The sequence below is a fragment of the Macaca mulatta genome, chromosome 4 (assembly GCF_049350105.2).
Source record: "Macaca mulatta isolate MMU2019108-1 chromosome 4, T2T-MMU8v2.0, whole genome shotgun sequence".
Lineage (NCBI taxonomy): Eukaryota > Metazoa > Chordata > Mammalia > Primates > Cercopithecidae > Macaca > Macaca mulatta.
This window is the reverse complement of record NC_133409.1, coordinates 95881873-95899312: the sequence shown is the minus strand read 5'-3', so window position 1 is coordinate 95899312 and position 17440 is coordinate 95881873. Positions and strand designations below refer to the sequence as shown.

The window sequence follows — 17440 nt, the reverse complement described above, 5'->3', positions numbered from 1 at the left end:
AATGATGGTATTTTGAAAGTTATTCAAATTAACAAAAGTGATATCAGAAACATAAACATTTCTAAAACAGAGCGGGCTGTGAGGAGTGATTTTGCCAAACTTAAGTCAGTAGCACTTGACTTATATCTGCTTTTAGTCTGCAATGGCACCACGCTTACTAAGGCACAGTATCCCCATGCTGTCCCTTTCCTTTTGTGCATTTTTTCTTTCTGTACATCTTAACCACACTTCTCCACCTGATAACCTGAAGCTTCTCAAGCATCAATTCACACATGGATATCACTGTGGATTGAAGCATCTGATATTTAGAGATAACCATCTTGATGGCAAATAATAAAAACAAAATTGACGAAGAGGATGTTTGCTAGGGGCACAGTGAAGATAGAAATGAGAGTCTATTTTTGATTACTGTCTTTCCAGACTTTTAATAAAAAGTTATTATAGTCTCAGGTTACCAATTAAAATGATTGTTCCTCTGAGCCCTCTGCAAACCACAACAGCAAACATATGCAGGTAACAATTAACAATTAATGTTTAAAAGTCTAGTTCAACAAAATCACCAGAATCATTAGGAAACAAAGGGAGTCAACTCTGAGAAAGGCATCTTTACCTGTGTGCCTGCTCATTATCCAGAAACTAGAGGAAATGTTCTTTCATCGTCTGGTAGTTAGCACATACCCTGCAGAGCTAACACCGTCTTCGTGCGCGGTACTCGAGCAGCTCTGATGAGATGTCTCAGAAAATCTTTTTTGGGTGATAGTCCACTATCATCAGAACTTCTGACTTGTGTTGTAAAAACACAGGCAATTAAGTATTACACAAAGTGGGTCATACGCCACTGAGACAACCACACCGCCCCCAAATCAGACTCCAAATGACTGTGCTGTGACAAGGTAGGAGGGGTCTGAACACAGCGAAAGCAAAACTTTTATGTGGTGAGGAGCATTTTAGTTTTCACTGGTTTAGGTTAGAGAAAGTTAATCTCAATGTCAACTACAAAGCCAACAAACTTTTAGTGTGTTCTTGAATTTATATGACAAATGCTGGCTGTTCATGTAATGGGAAATTCAGATCCAATGTCATAAACAGTCTGCGGGACAGTCTCAGGCTTAAATGACATGCCCATCACTAAACAAGTGAGCCCTGTGACTCAGTGAAGGAAGGTGGCCAAATCGAAAGTAAAGATAAAGAACTAAATTCTCATTATCCACATTAGCATCTCCTTCTCCAACGGAGGATCAAAGTACTGTATACCACTCCCTCACACCTGTACCCAACCAGGGCATTCAATACAATCGCGGATGCTACCCAAACACCCTTCAACTGCTGTAGGAAAAAGGTCAAATGTAGTTCCCTAAATTGAGCACATTCATTCATCTATCACTGAAGAGCCACAGAAATATTAATTCAATACACACTGAGTCCCTATTATATACAAAGACACAGAGGACATGAAGGGATGCTCTCAAAGTCACTGCTTTCAAGGAACTTAAGAGTCCTGTACAGGGGATGATAAAATCTAGATATAACCAATGTCAAAGACAGAGTTTTTCTCTTTTTTTAAACAAACAAAATCCCTTCTAGCAGCTGCTTACTAAATACTTCCTATTCTACTGACATGAGGTTTGTAGATGACAATTCTACCACATTTCTCGACGAATCTTTTAACAATTCCTTAAAATTTCCCTCGGTTTTCTTTCAGTGCTCAAAGCCCTTCCTAACCTTGGCCAAGCATTAGGATTCATCCTAACCCGAAGGCCTAGTACTCTCCAAAGGGAAGCACAGAGATACCAGCACAACTCAAGGAGCTATAAAATCACACCACAGCAATCTGAAGAGATGCGTCTTTGAAGGGGGATAAAGGATGCAAAGTTAAAGGAAAACTCTGTTCACAGCACAAGAAGACATATATTCGAATGAAATTTTGTTATCAAAATTACAAAATCAGAATTTGATTGGAGTCCATATTGTTTGGATTGTGAATGGGGAATGGGAGGATCTGGCTAACTCAACCTTTCCCGTTTCTCCCAAATTGCCTTATAGTATAGTGATTACTAATTTCTAAATAATCACAACACAATCAGTTGATCTAACACCAAAACCACCTTGCACATAACTGAATCTTCCTTTATGATTCCAGAGGCCCACTAGGATCTTACAGGGCCACTCGGTATTATTTTGACTGACAGGAGGTAGAAATGAAAATACTGGTTGATAGGAATTTCCACCCGATAAAGATACTAGTGAGTCCACACAGGTATCTGTTCTTGTAAGAGCTGATTAATATAATCAGAAGGGAGAAAAAAAGCAATGAGATCACTGTCCTATAAGATGACACTTAAAGTCATCATTCCTAAGTGCCACCAGCTTGTAGGATGTGATCAGTCCAGAGCACTGCTTGTAAATTTGAAATTAGTTAACTAGTTGAAAAAAGTCTGGAAAAATACATAAAAGTATGAGTTAACAGGCAGGTTATATTTGGGCAGCCAGAATATAGGTAATTTACCTCTACTTTTATTCAATTTTCTGCTATTTTATAAATTATGTAGAATACATGTATCACTTTGATAGTAAGGAAAACAAAGCTACTTCTGCTTAGATAAAAGAAAACAATTATTTTCTGATTCTGGTTCTGTCTAGAAATCAAGAACACTTCATCAATAAGTTTCTGACACTTTCTGTCAAGAAATCAAGAACCCAGCATACTAATCTGAACTGAACTGATAACAAATAAGGCATGGAATACAGGAAAAATATGCTAGAAATAACAGCTTATAGCTTCTAGTTAAGTACCGCAAGGACTCTAAAAATCTCGCTATCCTGCAAAGCTTTGTAAATACTGTTCTAGGGCAGAAGAGCAGAAGTGCTTTTCCTCCTCATGTCGCACAGTTTATGCAACTTCCAGCTGCCACAAGTCTGCAGGCGCCACACTCTTAGAAGATCTATCTAATGGGACATCCTTGGAAAAACATGCTGCAATGCCCTGGGTTAAATCCGGGCTCAAAGAGAGGCATCATTTCACTAGTGACAGGTGCATCCAAAAAAGAGCACACAAACCATTTCTTAAAAATCAACAGATTGGAAACTATTAGAATAAATTGATAAACCATTTGTGCTACAACTGATGTCACTGGGTAGGCGGCTTTATAATAAAACATAGATTATTTGGAGACTCATGACTCACAGGGAATTATCATTTGAAATTTTTGACTTACATATTAAAGTATATAACCATGCCAGTAACATCACTCCTCTCTGTACCATTAGCAGAGAATGAAAATTAATTTTGATGATCTCTTGAGCAGAACATAATCTGAATGTGAAACGGAATGTTACAAATAATCATATAATAGGCTTTTTTTTTTTTTTTAAAAAAAAGAAACAGAATTGGCTTCAAAAGTACGCCGTTCGTTTCCAATGATTATAGGAGCTAAATATACAGGTTCATAAAATGATTTCATATATTAGTTTTAAAACCAGTAATATCACAACTTTTAGAGTGCTTAACATAAACAGAACATTTAACATTTAACCTCTGGCACTGGAAAGATGGTAAAAGTCAAAACTTGCAGTTTCTTGAGAAGAATAAAAATGAATGGTATATTGTTCTATCGCCAGTCAATATTTTTAGATTATTATTAAAGCATGGAAATAGGTACACTAAAACCTCAGTTAATTAGACTATTTGAGGACAAGAATATTTATTATTATTTTGATTTTCTGGTTAATTGACAACTAGAAAATGCTTTTTGTTGAAGGTTTTCCAAAGCAGTTTTTCCTCTTTATAAAACATCTAACCATTCTCAATGATTCAGCAGGTCAGTGTCATCAGCTACAAGTATCCTCCAGGGTTTACACCCCACCTTTACTCAAAACCAAAGCTATCTTGTTTTCTTCATCACTGAAAAAGGGAAGTGTGGTATGTGCGGTAGGGTGGGGTGTGTGGGAGGGAAGGGCAGGGGGTGGGGAAGTATGAAGGTTAGCTAATTCAGGGTTCTGGCTAGTTGGGTTCCAGGTAGCAAAGCCATCAGTAAACATAAATTCAATGTCTGGAACCAGGCACATCTGATTCCTGTGAATGATGAGACAAGGAGACAAGGAGATCCCACCAGGGTCTGTTTTTGTTGGTCTTCTCTACCTTATGTCATTTTATCTCGGTGATGGCTGGTTTGATGTTCTTCTCTGGGGAAAATCTGTGTCAGTGTGTCTGTACAAAAATTATGGTCTGTGAACTCATTGTGTCGGGGGGGAGTTTATTTTGATTAGATTCCATATCCATGCCTTTTCAACTCAAGCTTAGGGTGGATGTCAAAGATGAATAAGTCCTTACTTTCCTCTCCCTTAGACTTGCTGACCTGAATTTTTTCCTCTACAAAAACCTTTAATTCCAGGTTTTTTTTTTTTTGTATCTTGGCAGCTCCCCATGGCAACTGACTCAGAAACCTCTTTTCCTTTGCCCTGTTTTCCAATACCTAAGTGAAAAGCATGAAGAGTTTCTTTCTAAGCAGGTTTGGAAAGTCTGGCATGAGAATGAGTGGACTGATTTATATATATTGTACTTTAACAAATTCATTTTACCTCTTTTCAGTTACACCTTTTCCTTAAGCCAAATTATGTATAATGGTTCTGCTATAGGGCCTCTGTAATAGACTATATATATACTGGTATCTTAAGGAGAAAGTAGGATAATTTAGGATAGCAGTGTCTGAACTTCTTGAAACCATGGATCCTTATATACGACTCTTCAGGAATTCTAATCCCTGGCCAGCCCTAGGGGTAGAGGGTGAAGGGAGTGAAGACGACCTGAATAAAGTATGGCTACTAGGCCCCATAAAACTGTTGATTGTTTTTCAAGGCCAAATTTCTAGAAATGTAGAATAAAAGGCAAAAGCCAAAAAAAGTAGGGCACAATGGACTAACCTAGTGAATTCCATCCTGTGTGTTCCTCACAGGACTATAGGCCACTCACTAACCTGTCTGTGACTTACCAGTACCGTAATACCTGTAAGTACAGAGATTTGGTGATGGGGGATAAATCCTGCTTCACTTGGAGAATGTAAAACAGGCATCATAATCATCATAGGCCCTACAGTGGGAGAACTATCCGTTGTGGATTTCCTCTCAAAGCTTTCATTTTCTACTGTGCTGGAATCTACAGCAAGTCTGCATTCCCTGGTTCCTGCCGACATGTCCACCTCCGCTGATTAAGACCCTTCAGGAGCCACAGTCAGGTCCACAGCTCCGGGACTCTCTCCATGCCAGTGCTCTGTGCATGGACTGGTTTACAAAGTCCCATCTGGAGGAAATGGAGCAGCCCCACTGCTGAAGCATGGGTGGCTTACACTTTCCTTCGCCCCAGTGAAGCAGGTCTTCTAGATGTGTAAATGGCATTTTAGTAGAGACCACAGTTGTTTAAGGCAAATTCCCTTGATGGCTTCTGACAACTGTGTCTTTACTCTGATAGGAAACTCATTCCTGGGACTGAAGTATATACCATTCAGTGGATCCCTTACCTTTGTTGTCTTCTAAGGGCTGCCCAAAGGGTAACAGGGATGAGGGAGGTGTGAGAGACATAATGATTGGTTCTTCCTGCACCCTCACGAACTGCAGCATCCCTATCAAGCACTAGCTAGTGATTCTGCGCAGCATTCTTAGAAGGAAAGCTTTAAAAATTATGGTAAAATATATACAACATAAAATTTACCATTTTACCCATTTTTAAGTGTGCATTTCAGTGGCATTAAATACATTCACATTGCTGTGCAACTATCATTTTCATTCATCTCCAGAACTCTCCAATCTTCCCAAACTGATACTTAATATCCATTGAACAACAACTTTCAATTTTTCCATCCTCCCATCCCCTGGCAACCACCATTCTACTTTCTGACTCTGTAAATCTGACAGTTCTAGGTACCTCATATAAACGGGATATTTAATATTTGCTTTTTTGTGTCTGGATTATTTCACTTGGCATCTTCAAGGTTCCTCCACATGGTTAGCGTGTGTCAGAATTTCATCTTTTTAAAGGCTGAATAATATTCCATTGTATGTATTAATATATACCACATTTTGTTTATCGATTTTCTGTTGATGGACACCTGGGTTGTATCCACCTCTGGCTACTGTGAATAATGCTGCTATGAATACGGGTGTACACACATCTACCTGCTCAAATCCCTACTTTCACTTCTTTTGGAATATACCCAGAAGTGGAATTGCTGGATCACTTGGTAATCCTGTTTAATTTTTTTTGAGGAATTGCCATACTGTTTAGTATTTAATTTTTTAAATTCATAAGCTTTATCTTAAAGAGCAGTTTTAGGTTCACAGTAAAACTGAGCAGAAAGTACAGAAGTTTCCCACATGCCCCCTGTCGCCCTCTGCCCCACAAGATTCAGTTTTATACTCACTCCGTGACTGAACGCTATGTCCAAAGCTATGGGGAGTGATCCAGGCAGGTCCTGCCAGATCCAGCAGGAGCCTGAAGCCATGATTCACCTAAGGAGTCACAACAACTTCTTTCCTTCCTGACCTGTAGACAGGAAACTGACTGACAGCAAAGGTCATCCCACAGGAACACTGGATGTGCAAACGTGGAGATCTGCAGAGTGGTAGAGCAGGAGAGGGCACTAAGGGGCATTTGACCCGACCTGCTTCTTTCACGTTATGGTGAAGATGCCTCATAAACTGATAACCTTCCTTCCAGGAATGCAGGGCAGAATGACTAGTGCTTGTTGGAGATGGTGTATTTTTGAGGGTGGAGTAATAATAATTACATCACTCACAACTCTGTCAGCCCTAATCCCAGCCCTGTTACCCTTTGGACAGCCCCCAGAAGGCATCTCTGGGTTAATTCCATTATAGATCACTTTTAACACTTATTGGTTTTTGTTTTATTTTTCTGATATTGTGGGTTTTATTTTAAACATTTTAACATACACCTACTGTACATTTAAGTCTATATCCAGGATTTTTGACTCTATTAATGTTGAGGCAATACATATGTTCTTTCATTACATATTTGCTTGGCAACTGCTTTATTAACAGTGATTATTCTCAACTCCAGAGTTATAATAAGAGAACTGAAAATCCTAAGTGCTACTTTGAATGATAACATCTACCATATCCAAGTAAAATGTTATAAACCACAGTGCTTATCCACAGGTTTAAAATGCCCAAAAATTTCTCAAATGTTTCCTGGACAGTATGATTCATACTATTTTTATACTCACATCGACTCAGTGAAACAAAAGAAAAAATGCTGTTTAAAACTCCTACAGTCAAAGCTCAGAAATATACAATGCATATATCTATTCACAGGTACACATGTACATTTGTATGTATGCTTACATATGTCCAAATGTGCATTTGTTTAGTCAAACTTTTCCAGTTTTTTCTATTAACATGGAATAAATTGTTCTTGTCCTCAGCAGTTAGGCAATGGGCCTATTTGAAAGCTAACACCACAACATGATGATTCACAAAGTTTTTCAGTCTTGAGAACTTAAAATCTCACAACACCTGGACTTCCTGGCTTGGGTTATTCACTGGAGCTGTGCTTCCCTTCCCAGGTGTGTTTTTTTTTTTTTATTTTTAACTTTTGTGGGTATACAGTAGGTGTGTATATTTGCGAGGTACATGAGATGTTTTGACACAGGCATGCAATATGAAATGAGCACATCATGGAGAATGGGGTAATCATCCCCTCAGGCATTTATCCTTTGAGTTACAAACAATCCACTTATACTCCTTATTACAAAATGTGAGTTATTATTGACTATAGTCACTCTACTATACTGTCAAATAGTAGGTCATATTCATTCTTTCTTTTTTTTTTTGTACCTATTAACCATCCTGCCTCCACGCCCTGCCTCCAACCCCCACTACCCTTCCTGGCTTACGGTAGCTATCCTTCTACCCTCTATGTCCAGGAGTTCAAATTTGATTTTTAGATCCCATGAGTGAGAACATGTGATGTTTGTCTTTCTGTCCCACATGTGTTTTGTAAATCAAATCACATTTAAGTGTGTGAGGGGAGGGATAATGCTATGATGACTCACTCTGAAAGGGAACAATGTATTTCCCAACTCAGGGGAAAAAAGATTTTTGAGTATGTCTAAAAGCATGATGAGCACACCTGCAAAAGGACTGTAGCTGTTGTTTTAGCCTAATAACAGTACTATTAGTCACACTTCTTGAAAACTAGGGACAAAGAATGGCTGGTACTAGCAACTCTGGGGTAAAGCTGGCACAGAATAATGGCATCTGCTGGGCTGGACTTCCAAATGTGAAGGTGCTAAGTGAACCTTAAAACTCTTTTCTGAGACACAGTGTATTAAGCAAAGTATTAAATTTCTTAATTTAATGCTATTTATCACTCAAGTATATACAGTTTTCTATCTTTTTTATCCTTTCAAGCACATGAGTTAAAACAGTGATTCTCAAATTGGGGTCCCTGGACCAGCTGCATCAGCCTCACTTGGAAACTTGTTAGAAAAGCAAATTCCTAGCCTGTACCAGAGCTACTGAATCAGAAATCTGGGCATGAGGTCCAGCAAGCTGTACTTCAACAAGCCCTCCAGGTGATTCTGGTTCAAGCTGAAATTTAAGAGCCACTGAGTTAAGGAACCACCAATACACAGATTCCAACCTTTGCTCCTTTGCTCAATGATAACTCTCCAGTTCCTTTGTTTAAAAAAAAAAAAAAAAAAAAGGGAATTCATGTGTGCTTGGGCTGTTTGTTACTATCACCTAAGAAAACATTTATTATTGTTTAGTTAAGGAATATAAACCTGGTCAAAACTTACATGTAATTTTTCCAGGTCCTGTGCTGGCTTCGAGTCTTAGGATGCAGGGAACTGGGCGAAGGGAGAGATGAGAAGGCTCCGGCAATCCATTCAGACATGGACCCCAAAGTTTTGTGGGGCAACCTTTTGACAGGTCAGTGAGTGTCCACCTAATTGGGTAGGAAAAGTTGTTCATTAGCAGATGAAAGTATGCATGTGAATGTTTCCCCCTCCCTCCTGCTATCTCGCCATACTCCGTTCTGCTTGTTATGATCTCACACAACTGTCTGCGCCTCTGGCTGTGGGCCTCTTGACCAATCCTCATGAACAGAATATGACACCACAGCCCGTGGTATAAACGCCTGGGCTCTGCCTGGTAGAAGCCCTATTCCTTGAGGTATCTCCTTTAGGCGAGCAGTCCTCACGAGGGGCTCTCCTGAATCCAAATGCAGCCTAGGAGACAGCTCCGTGTCCAGTAAGTTATCATCTTCTCTATTTCATCTCACGTTTTCTATCAGCAAATCAGAACACCTTAGTTTAAAAGACACATGTGGCCATTGTAAATACAAGATAGTCAGGAAGCAAATAATTACTTTAAGAATTCTGACTGAAATGAGATGATTCCCTGATGCCTCAAATGTGTTTCGTAGAACTTATTGCAGAACATTTGAAACATACAGAAAAATAAAGAAAAAAATAAAGATCAATGGTAACCTTGACACCGATAAATCACTAATGATGTTTTGTTGTATGAGTCCAAAACTCCTTTACCGAAACTCTTGGGGCCAGATATGTTTCAGAATTCAGAATTTTTTGGATTTTAGAGAGTATTACAGTGCAGCTACCATTTATTACATTATTATCTTGTGAGAGTATGGAGCAGCACCCTATAATATTAAACATTAAATATTTCTGCACAAAAATAGATGCATATTCTTATTAAGTGGGGGTAAAATAGAGCCTCACATTAGTTCAGGCCAGGTTTTCCTACCAAAGAAGTTACTAAAAATAAAACAAAACACAACCCCTTTTGATTTCTGAAAACTTTTGGATTTGGAATTAGAGATAAGGGATTGTGGACCAGTATTCTTTTAAGATACATGCACATACTCAGAGTATTGTTTCTACTTTTTCATTCAATTCTGAAATAAAATGTGAGTTATATCAATATGAGTATTTCCCCAAGTTATTAAAATTATTCAAAACATGTTTTTTAAAGTTCATGTGTATTATATCCCATAGAAATATATCTTATGTATTTATTTCCCTCATTTTTGGAATTGCAGATTGTTTTTTTCTTTGTTATTGTAAATAACACTTTAGGGGACGTTTCTGAATATCTGATTGTCTAAACTTCTGAACATTTTCTTACGCAGGTTCCTAGAAAAGGAATTATTGCATGAAAGGGCATAAACATTGAGAGTCTTGATTTTCTAGAAAGGTTGCACCAATTTATATTTTTTCCAGCAGCATAAATGCCTGGTTAATTACAAACCTTATCATAGACAGAGAAAAATACACTTGCTCCTCACGCAACTTAACAAAATTCTAATCAATCATGACCAAATGTAAGAGATTTTATTTATGTTTTCCTAACACAGAAGATAGTGAACAGCTTGCTGTTTTTCACATAACAAGAGAGAAATGGAGTTAATTTAAGTTTACCATCAAATGACCCTCATTAAGCCAGACTGAGTTAGACGTGGACAGTGGGGGAGCTGTGACTTGTCCATCGAGTCTTCACATGGAAAAGCATGTGAGAGAATTCAGAAATAATTCACATAACATCATGAGAAGAAAAACAACTGCTTATTTGTGGGTTGATAATTCAGCTTCTAGAGTAGTGAGGCCTTGTATTTCCCTTCCTTCTGGTGTTTTCCTATTTCTTGGACATTTTGCTGTTCCTCAGCATGGCATCAGAAAGCAGAAAAAAATGCGAAGACAAAATCAAATCAGAATAGCTAATAATAATGGCTAACCCTTATGCATGATTACAGTGTGTCCACTCCAATGCCAGGTCCTTGTATGCATTATCTCATTTAACGCCAAGTGCATTGGTATCAAAACTGGTGGCTGGCAAGTTTGAAAGTATGTGCTCACTCGTTGGTCCTCCTTATGCCCCAATAAGTTTGTAGGAATCTGAGCTTCAGAATTTCAAAGATCTATTCAAGCCTAGTGTCTCATTACTATGTTGACTCCAAGTCTAGCTATAAATCACAAGCTTGATCTTTCCACTTTTTGGTCAGTACCATCTATGGCATCTAAACGAAGCAGAGAAAGTCTAAGAAAATTCTAGACAATAGTAAGCCCTTTGAAAGTCCTATATTGACATGGGGAAGGCTACAGCTCTTTGAGCACAATAGAGAAGGATGAGGTGAGAGTGTTATATAACACAAAACAGGTTATACATGGAGAAATACGTGAAGACACAGATAAAATACACACTTGAAAAAAGAAACATACAAACCCATTCTTCCCAAATGTGGCTACGAATTAGGAATGCTAAAGCAGGTCTTATAGCACCAGGTTATTTTAGATTTATAGCTTTTCCTAATAATCTTTCTTTCTCTTTCCCCTTTATGTATATTTAACCTTACAGGATAATTGGTGTAGAGAATGCCACAATTTTCATATGCTAATAAAAGCAAATTGAAGTGGTTTGTTATATTAAATGAAATAACCTCACTCTTTAACTGATGTATAAACTCAATTTCTGCACCCACTAATACTATAAGATGGTTATGGTTTGAGGAGAGGGGGTGCAAAAATTTCAATCTTATTTTGGGAGTGAGTTAAATTGATCATTCCCAACAATCTTATGTAAAAATAAGGACTGTTTCTATCAAAATCATCAAAAGACCAAAGAGAAGTGGACCATTTCCTTCACTGTGGCTTTATTTCATAATGTAAGCATCATTTTCCTGATAATTAGGTGTCAAAGCAGGTAGAATAGCTAATAAATGATTTTTCTTTGCCACATTCAGGTATATGACTAAGTTTTTAAGCAGACCAGAGCTACAGGGTGTGAAAAATAAAATGGGAATAGAAGAAATAACCCCTCAAAGAGTATACTTTGCTTTTTCCAAAGGGCCTAACTGCTTCAGGGGAAATACAAAAAACAAACCACCATTAATAACACAAACGATTACCGGATGCTCCTTGATACTCAAACTGTACAACTATCATTGTAAAGCTAATTACAAATTTGGATTCTCTCATTTTAAAAATATATTCAAAGCAACCCACTTCTGTTTCAATGCTGAACCAAAGTCTGTGCAATTGGCACACTGTCAAAGTAAAAAAATACATATGTATATATATATACACACATTGCATCATTTGCACTTGAACAAAGTTATTACTTTCAATGTCACTAAATCCTGAACTGCAAAACACCGCAAGCTAAAAGCAAGTATTGCCACATGGTATATTAGCTTACATTTACAAAAGAGTTTATAGTTTTCCAAGCCACAGAGATACAGAGTTTCCCACTCATAGTAGCTTTGTTATGCTGGGCACCCCACTCACTGCCTCGGAGCCTACTATCTCTCGCAGGTTCTTGTGGGGATCACATGAGAATGTATACAGAGTGGTTTTTTTTTTTTTTTTTTGCAGATTATAAGACATACATAAAATATTAGGTATCTTTTTTTTTTAGCTAAACAACTCTGAGGCATAAAGATATTAATCGCCATTTCATAGTTCAGGAAAAGAACACAAGAAGATGTAACAAAAAAAAGTGCTAAGTTAGAAGATCTGTTTTATTTCTAAATTGGCTATAAACTAGCTGTCTGACTCTCTGGGTCTTGATTTCTTCAGTAAAATGAGGAGGTTGGATGAAATGACTTTAAGGTCTTCTGGAAGCCAATGGATCTGTGATGTAGGACATGGCCATGGTAGTGATGGGAGTGCCTTAGGAAGTAATCCCTCCTGGAGGCCAAGGAACCATGAGGTCAAAGGTAGCATCCATCAGTCTGAGGCCTGCAGTGCTGGCACAGAGTCCTTGAGCAGCCCCCAACTCCCAGAGATGAGCTAGACATTAACTAACTCATTTTTGCTGGACTGAGGGGAGGTTGGTGAAATCCTAAAGGAATGGCCAGGGCCTCTTGGGCATTGGAAGGAAATACCAAAGAAACTTAAGCTAGCAGGTCTTTATTAACTGGTACAAGTATTTTATAACATTAACAACTGGTATAGCCAAATAAGTATATACCAGCTGTCAGTCTTGCTAACAGTTTTACTGTTGTTTGTCTATCAGTCTCAAAGAGACGGCCACCACGGAGGGCCAACCACCTTGCTCGGCTAAGTTCCTACAGTGTGGAGGGGAGATGTGTAAGAGGGGCTCTTTTTGGTATTATAATGAGTGCACATTAGGGTCACATGGGAATTTTACTTTAAAAAGACACTAATTTAGGCCTCTACTACTGCTATTCTGCTAGCATTGTCTAACACAACTTTCTGTAATGATGGAAATATTCAATATCTCTGCTGTCCAATATGGCAGCCACATGAGGATACTGAGCACTTGAAAAGTACCTAGTGAGAATGAGGAACTGAATTTTTAACTTCAATCCATTTAAATCAACTGAATTTAAATAGCTACATATCATTAGTGGTTACCTGATTGGATAGTGCAGCCCTAGGTGGCTTCACATATTAGTTTTCTTGGATCTATTTCAAACCCCAGAAACCCACAAGACAATACCCAATATAGTCCTTCAGTAGGGATTCACTGCCCTTCTCCTATGTGCTGGGCAATGTTTAGGTGTCTCAAAACCATGGTGAATAAGAGTACCATGGACACTTCCTGCCTTCTGGCATTTTGCCGCTAGACTGATTTCCAAAGACCTCACAAAATCTTGAAGTGGCTCACCAGACCGCTCTTAGGAAAAGGTGGGTGATGAGATATGGTAATGCTACACTAAGCATGAAAGCACTGCTTTTTCATTTCTTCGTATTTACTGTTAGAGAAGTTGGGGGAAAGTTTAAAAAGAGGTATCTGAATGGTTACTATTCATTCGCTTACAAGTAAAGTAACATATCCCAGATATGGGAAATTATCTGTAGGTAATTACCTCTTGCATAATCTTAAACTTACTTAAAAAGAAAAGTCAGAGGAACCGCATTCTTAAGCTAAGAAAAGTCAATGGTATTCAATTACAGCAACAGCCATACAAAAGTACAAGTGGGTCTCCAGCTGCAAACGGTGGGCAAGGGAACGTTCATTCCGATTAGCTGTGAAATGATCAGGTTTTCTAGAAGGTACTTTTTGTATAAGTAAGGCTGACTGAATTCTTTATCCCAACTCAACTCTTAGCTAGGATTTTCTTAGTGGCTTTAATGGGATTTGATGAGGAAAACCCCATTTGCCTGTCCCTAGGAAACTACAGGTGAAAGTATTTTTATTTACATTACCAATCTAATACCAACAAAATAATTTCTAAGAAACACAAAAGTGGTTTAATGATCTGATTTCCAATGTTGCTCTCAATGTCCTCCTGTTGTCAATTCTCTCCTATCCTAATCACCTCTTCCTACCTTAACTGGAATCTGGAGTGATACAAAAAACATAAAACACGATATTCGGAACTGGTTTACACTCTTGTTTGAACCTGAATCCAGGTTTGCCTAACCTTCAAGGACAGGACACTGCATGTTGGGATACAGAATTTTTAAGCCAATTCCCTCCACTGTATTAAGATTATCACTTGAGGTGAAAAACTTACCAAATAAAACAACCTGATTTTGCTCAGCATCCCAATGGGATCATGTTCAGCATGTCAATGAGAATGACACCAGTCAGCCAATCTTTCGAGCTTCACAATGCCACTTCCGGTTCCCCTGCCCTAAGTCAGACTTTTGATTTTTAGTGCTAATAAGTGATTCTTCCACATCTATACACACACACACACACACACACACACACACACACACACACAAACACACACACAAAAACTTACTTTTTTTCCCTCTGGATTGAGTAGAAAGACAATTTAATACAATGGTCAGAAAACAAAATGACACTTCAAAACTTAGTTCTAAAAATCCAAATTGCATTTAGAGACCATTATCTGCTTTTTAAAAAGGTCAAATCTCAAATGTTCAGCTGGTTCCAGGCTATATAAAAATATTACTCAAAATCTGATGACAGTTTTTGTAACAAACATCTAGAGAGTGGCCCTGAAATCCTTATTTATATTCAGAAACACTAAATGGAGTAGTCACGCGCCATTTTATGGCTGAAGGGGTTCAAAAAGAAAGAGGTCAATTGATGTTAATTTTCTGGAAATTCAGAGATGAAGTTTTTTTTTTTTAAACTCTTATCTTTCAAACAGAATTTAGACAGACACCTGTATAAGGCAGAACCCCTTTGAACCATAGATCTTGTGGCTTTTGTATTTTATTCTACTGGCATGGAAAGGTGATGAAAGAAAATGTGCTTTTTGCTGCAACAGAGAAAGAAGTGGGGAGATGCAGTTATTTCAGACAGGATGGAGAAAATTAATTGAGATTAAACAGCTCTGAAAGTTTCCACTTCAACATTTCAGGTTCTGGGACTCTAGTTGAAGAACCAAAGCTAGAAAATTCACTTATTTGACATTCAAGGTGTTTAAGTTCCCAAATACAGCAAAGAGGTTATCAGATTTTCACTTACACCATAAAAGGATGGTGCAAGCAGAAGTACTTGCCACTAACAAGCCAGAAAAAAGAAAAAGTGTGAAAGAAATGTGTTGAAAGTACATAATTTGAAATAATTCTTGGATTTCTGCAGATTTTATACATAAAAATTGGAGTACTAGACTGTATTGATACATCATCACCATCATCATCATCATCATCATCTCCACCACCACCATCATCATCTGAAAATACCTATTTGCTAGGAACTGTGCTAGAAATTTTACAGGTATTATTAGCCTATCTGGTTCATGAGAGAACCCTGGTTCAGAGAGGCAAAGTGCTTTGCTTAAGGTCACACTGCTGGAGATGGGACAACATGCAATCTGAATCCAAGCCGCCCTGTCAACGCTACCTCCTTCCCTGTACAACACTGCCTTCCTCCATAATGTGGGGAGACTACATCCTTCTCCTGCGAAGGAAACATGACCACTTTCCCATGTGCTACCAGTAACACATGAAAGTAAACTGACAAGCCTGCAGCTACCACAACAATTTAACTATTTGTATAAAGAGTTGATTAGCTTATTAGTACTAAAATGGTTATAGTTCATAAAGCATAATTTCTTACTTGTTACACTTCAGTGTCGTTTCTGTCCCTTGACTATGTAAAGCCCCTGCCTGGTCTTGCCACCTGCTTCTCTCTCTGCCTAGAATTCCCTCCCACAACCCTTAGCCATGCTGGTTACTTCTCCTTCACTAGGTCTAGTTCAAATATGTCACCGGCAGAGACACTATCCTTAATGCACTCTGCCCTCTCCCAAACAGCTAGGCATTGTCCTCTTGTTTCCATCAAGGGATAATCAAAAATCCACATGTTTATTTAGTGTATAATTACCTGTCTTCTCTCTCGGTCCACGTAAGACCCACAGTGGCAGGAAACTAGCTTCACTTGCTCTCCACTGATACCTGACACTTGGAAAAGTGCCTAGCACAAACTTGAATGAATGGATACACCAATACATGAATGAAGACCAAGTGTTTGCACAGTGCAGTGACAGGTACACACAGAGGGACCAGAGGAGACACACTGCCCTGGGGATCTGCCTGCTGTTGCTGGCCCTGGAGTCCTAGGCCAGAGTTCATCCGCTCCCAGCTCAAACCCTGCCTGGAGACTGAGCATACATCTGCCCTCAGCCCTCCTCTCCTGCTGCACTTCCTGACATAGCCTCTTCTTCCCCAACAGTGGCTCTTCCTCACATGATGAGCTCAGTTTCTGTCCCTGGATCGAATCTCTACATTCCACCATTCACCTTGTATAAAAATCAATCATGCTTACTCCTCCTGTGGTCACACACCCTTCAGAGAATCTGGGGCCATGGACTTGGGTTCCACCATAACCATAACCATGTGGCACTGTCAGGGCCGACTCCAGGCTTGCTGCATCCCTAACCCAGTCCAACAGCCAGTGCCAGGCTCTTTCCCAGCCTTCTGTCCTGAGCTACCTCACTTCTTTCTGTTGTCTGCCCTCTCTTTCCATGTCCAAGCTCATGGATGACTCTTGGCAGGCTGGGGAAGAGAAAGAATGTGGAGCAGAGGAGAGAGAAAGTCAGAAGCAACAGAAGCTGCTGTGTGCCCACATGGGAAGCCCGTGGACTACATCTGTCCATGAGAATTTTCATAGTGTTCTGCAGATTTCTTTTTTTTAACAGTGAATTTAAACTATGGACCAGCAGAGCTGAAAGGGACCTTGGAGATCACTGAGTCCCACTGTCTCACTATACTGTTGAACCAGTGTGTGAGTAATGGGCCGAGGAGGAAGAAGGCAGCATTTGTTGAGGGCTTAACATCTGCTTCGGAATACAGGGTCCCAGGTCCCAGACCCAGTGAGTGGCAGAGTGAGGACCATGCAATGCTTAAATACGCACTTCCATCCCATATACACTTTGCCCTACGACTTACATATTCACACCACGTGTGGGAAAGGCTTGGCATTTACCACATAAAGATACTTGGAATTCTTGCCTCAAAGG

At 39.0% G+C, this 17440-nt stretch overlaps 1 protein-coding gene across 14 annotated transcripts in view; it reads right to left on the bottom strand.

The window, feature by feature from the left end:
* Positions 1–17440, bottom strand: part of BACH2 (BTB domain and CNC homolog 2) — a 367290-nt gene that overhangs the window by 149007 nt on the left and 200843 nt on the right. For 13 of the 14 annotated variants that reach the window (XM_015136935.3, XM_077999657.1, XM_077999656.1 and 10 more), the window contains one exon: positions 8811–8959. Coding sequence is in view for 3 of the 14 variants with exons in the window: in XM_077999652.1 (XP_077855778.1) it covers positions 8811–8959 (149 nt within the window). In the remaining 11 variants the exon portion in view is untranslated. Of the gene's footprint in view, positions 1–610; positions 817–8810; positions 8960–17440 lie in introns of those variants that run through there. The other variant, XM_077999659.1, reaches the window with a different exon arrangement.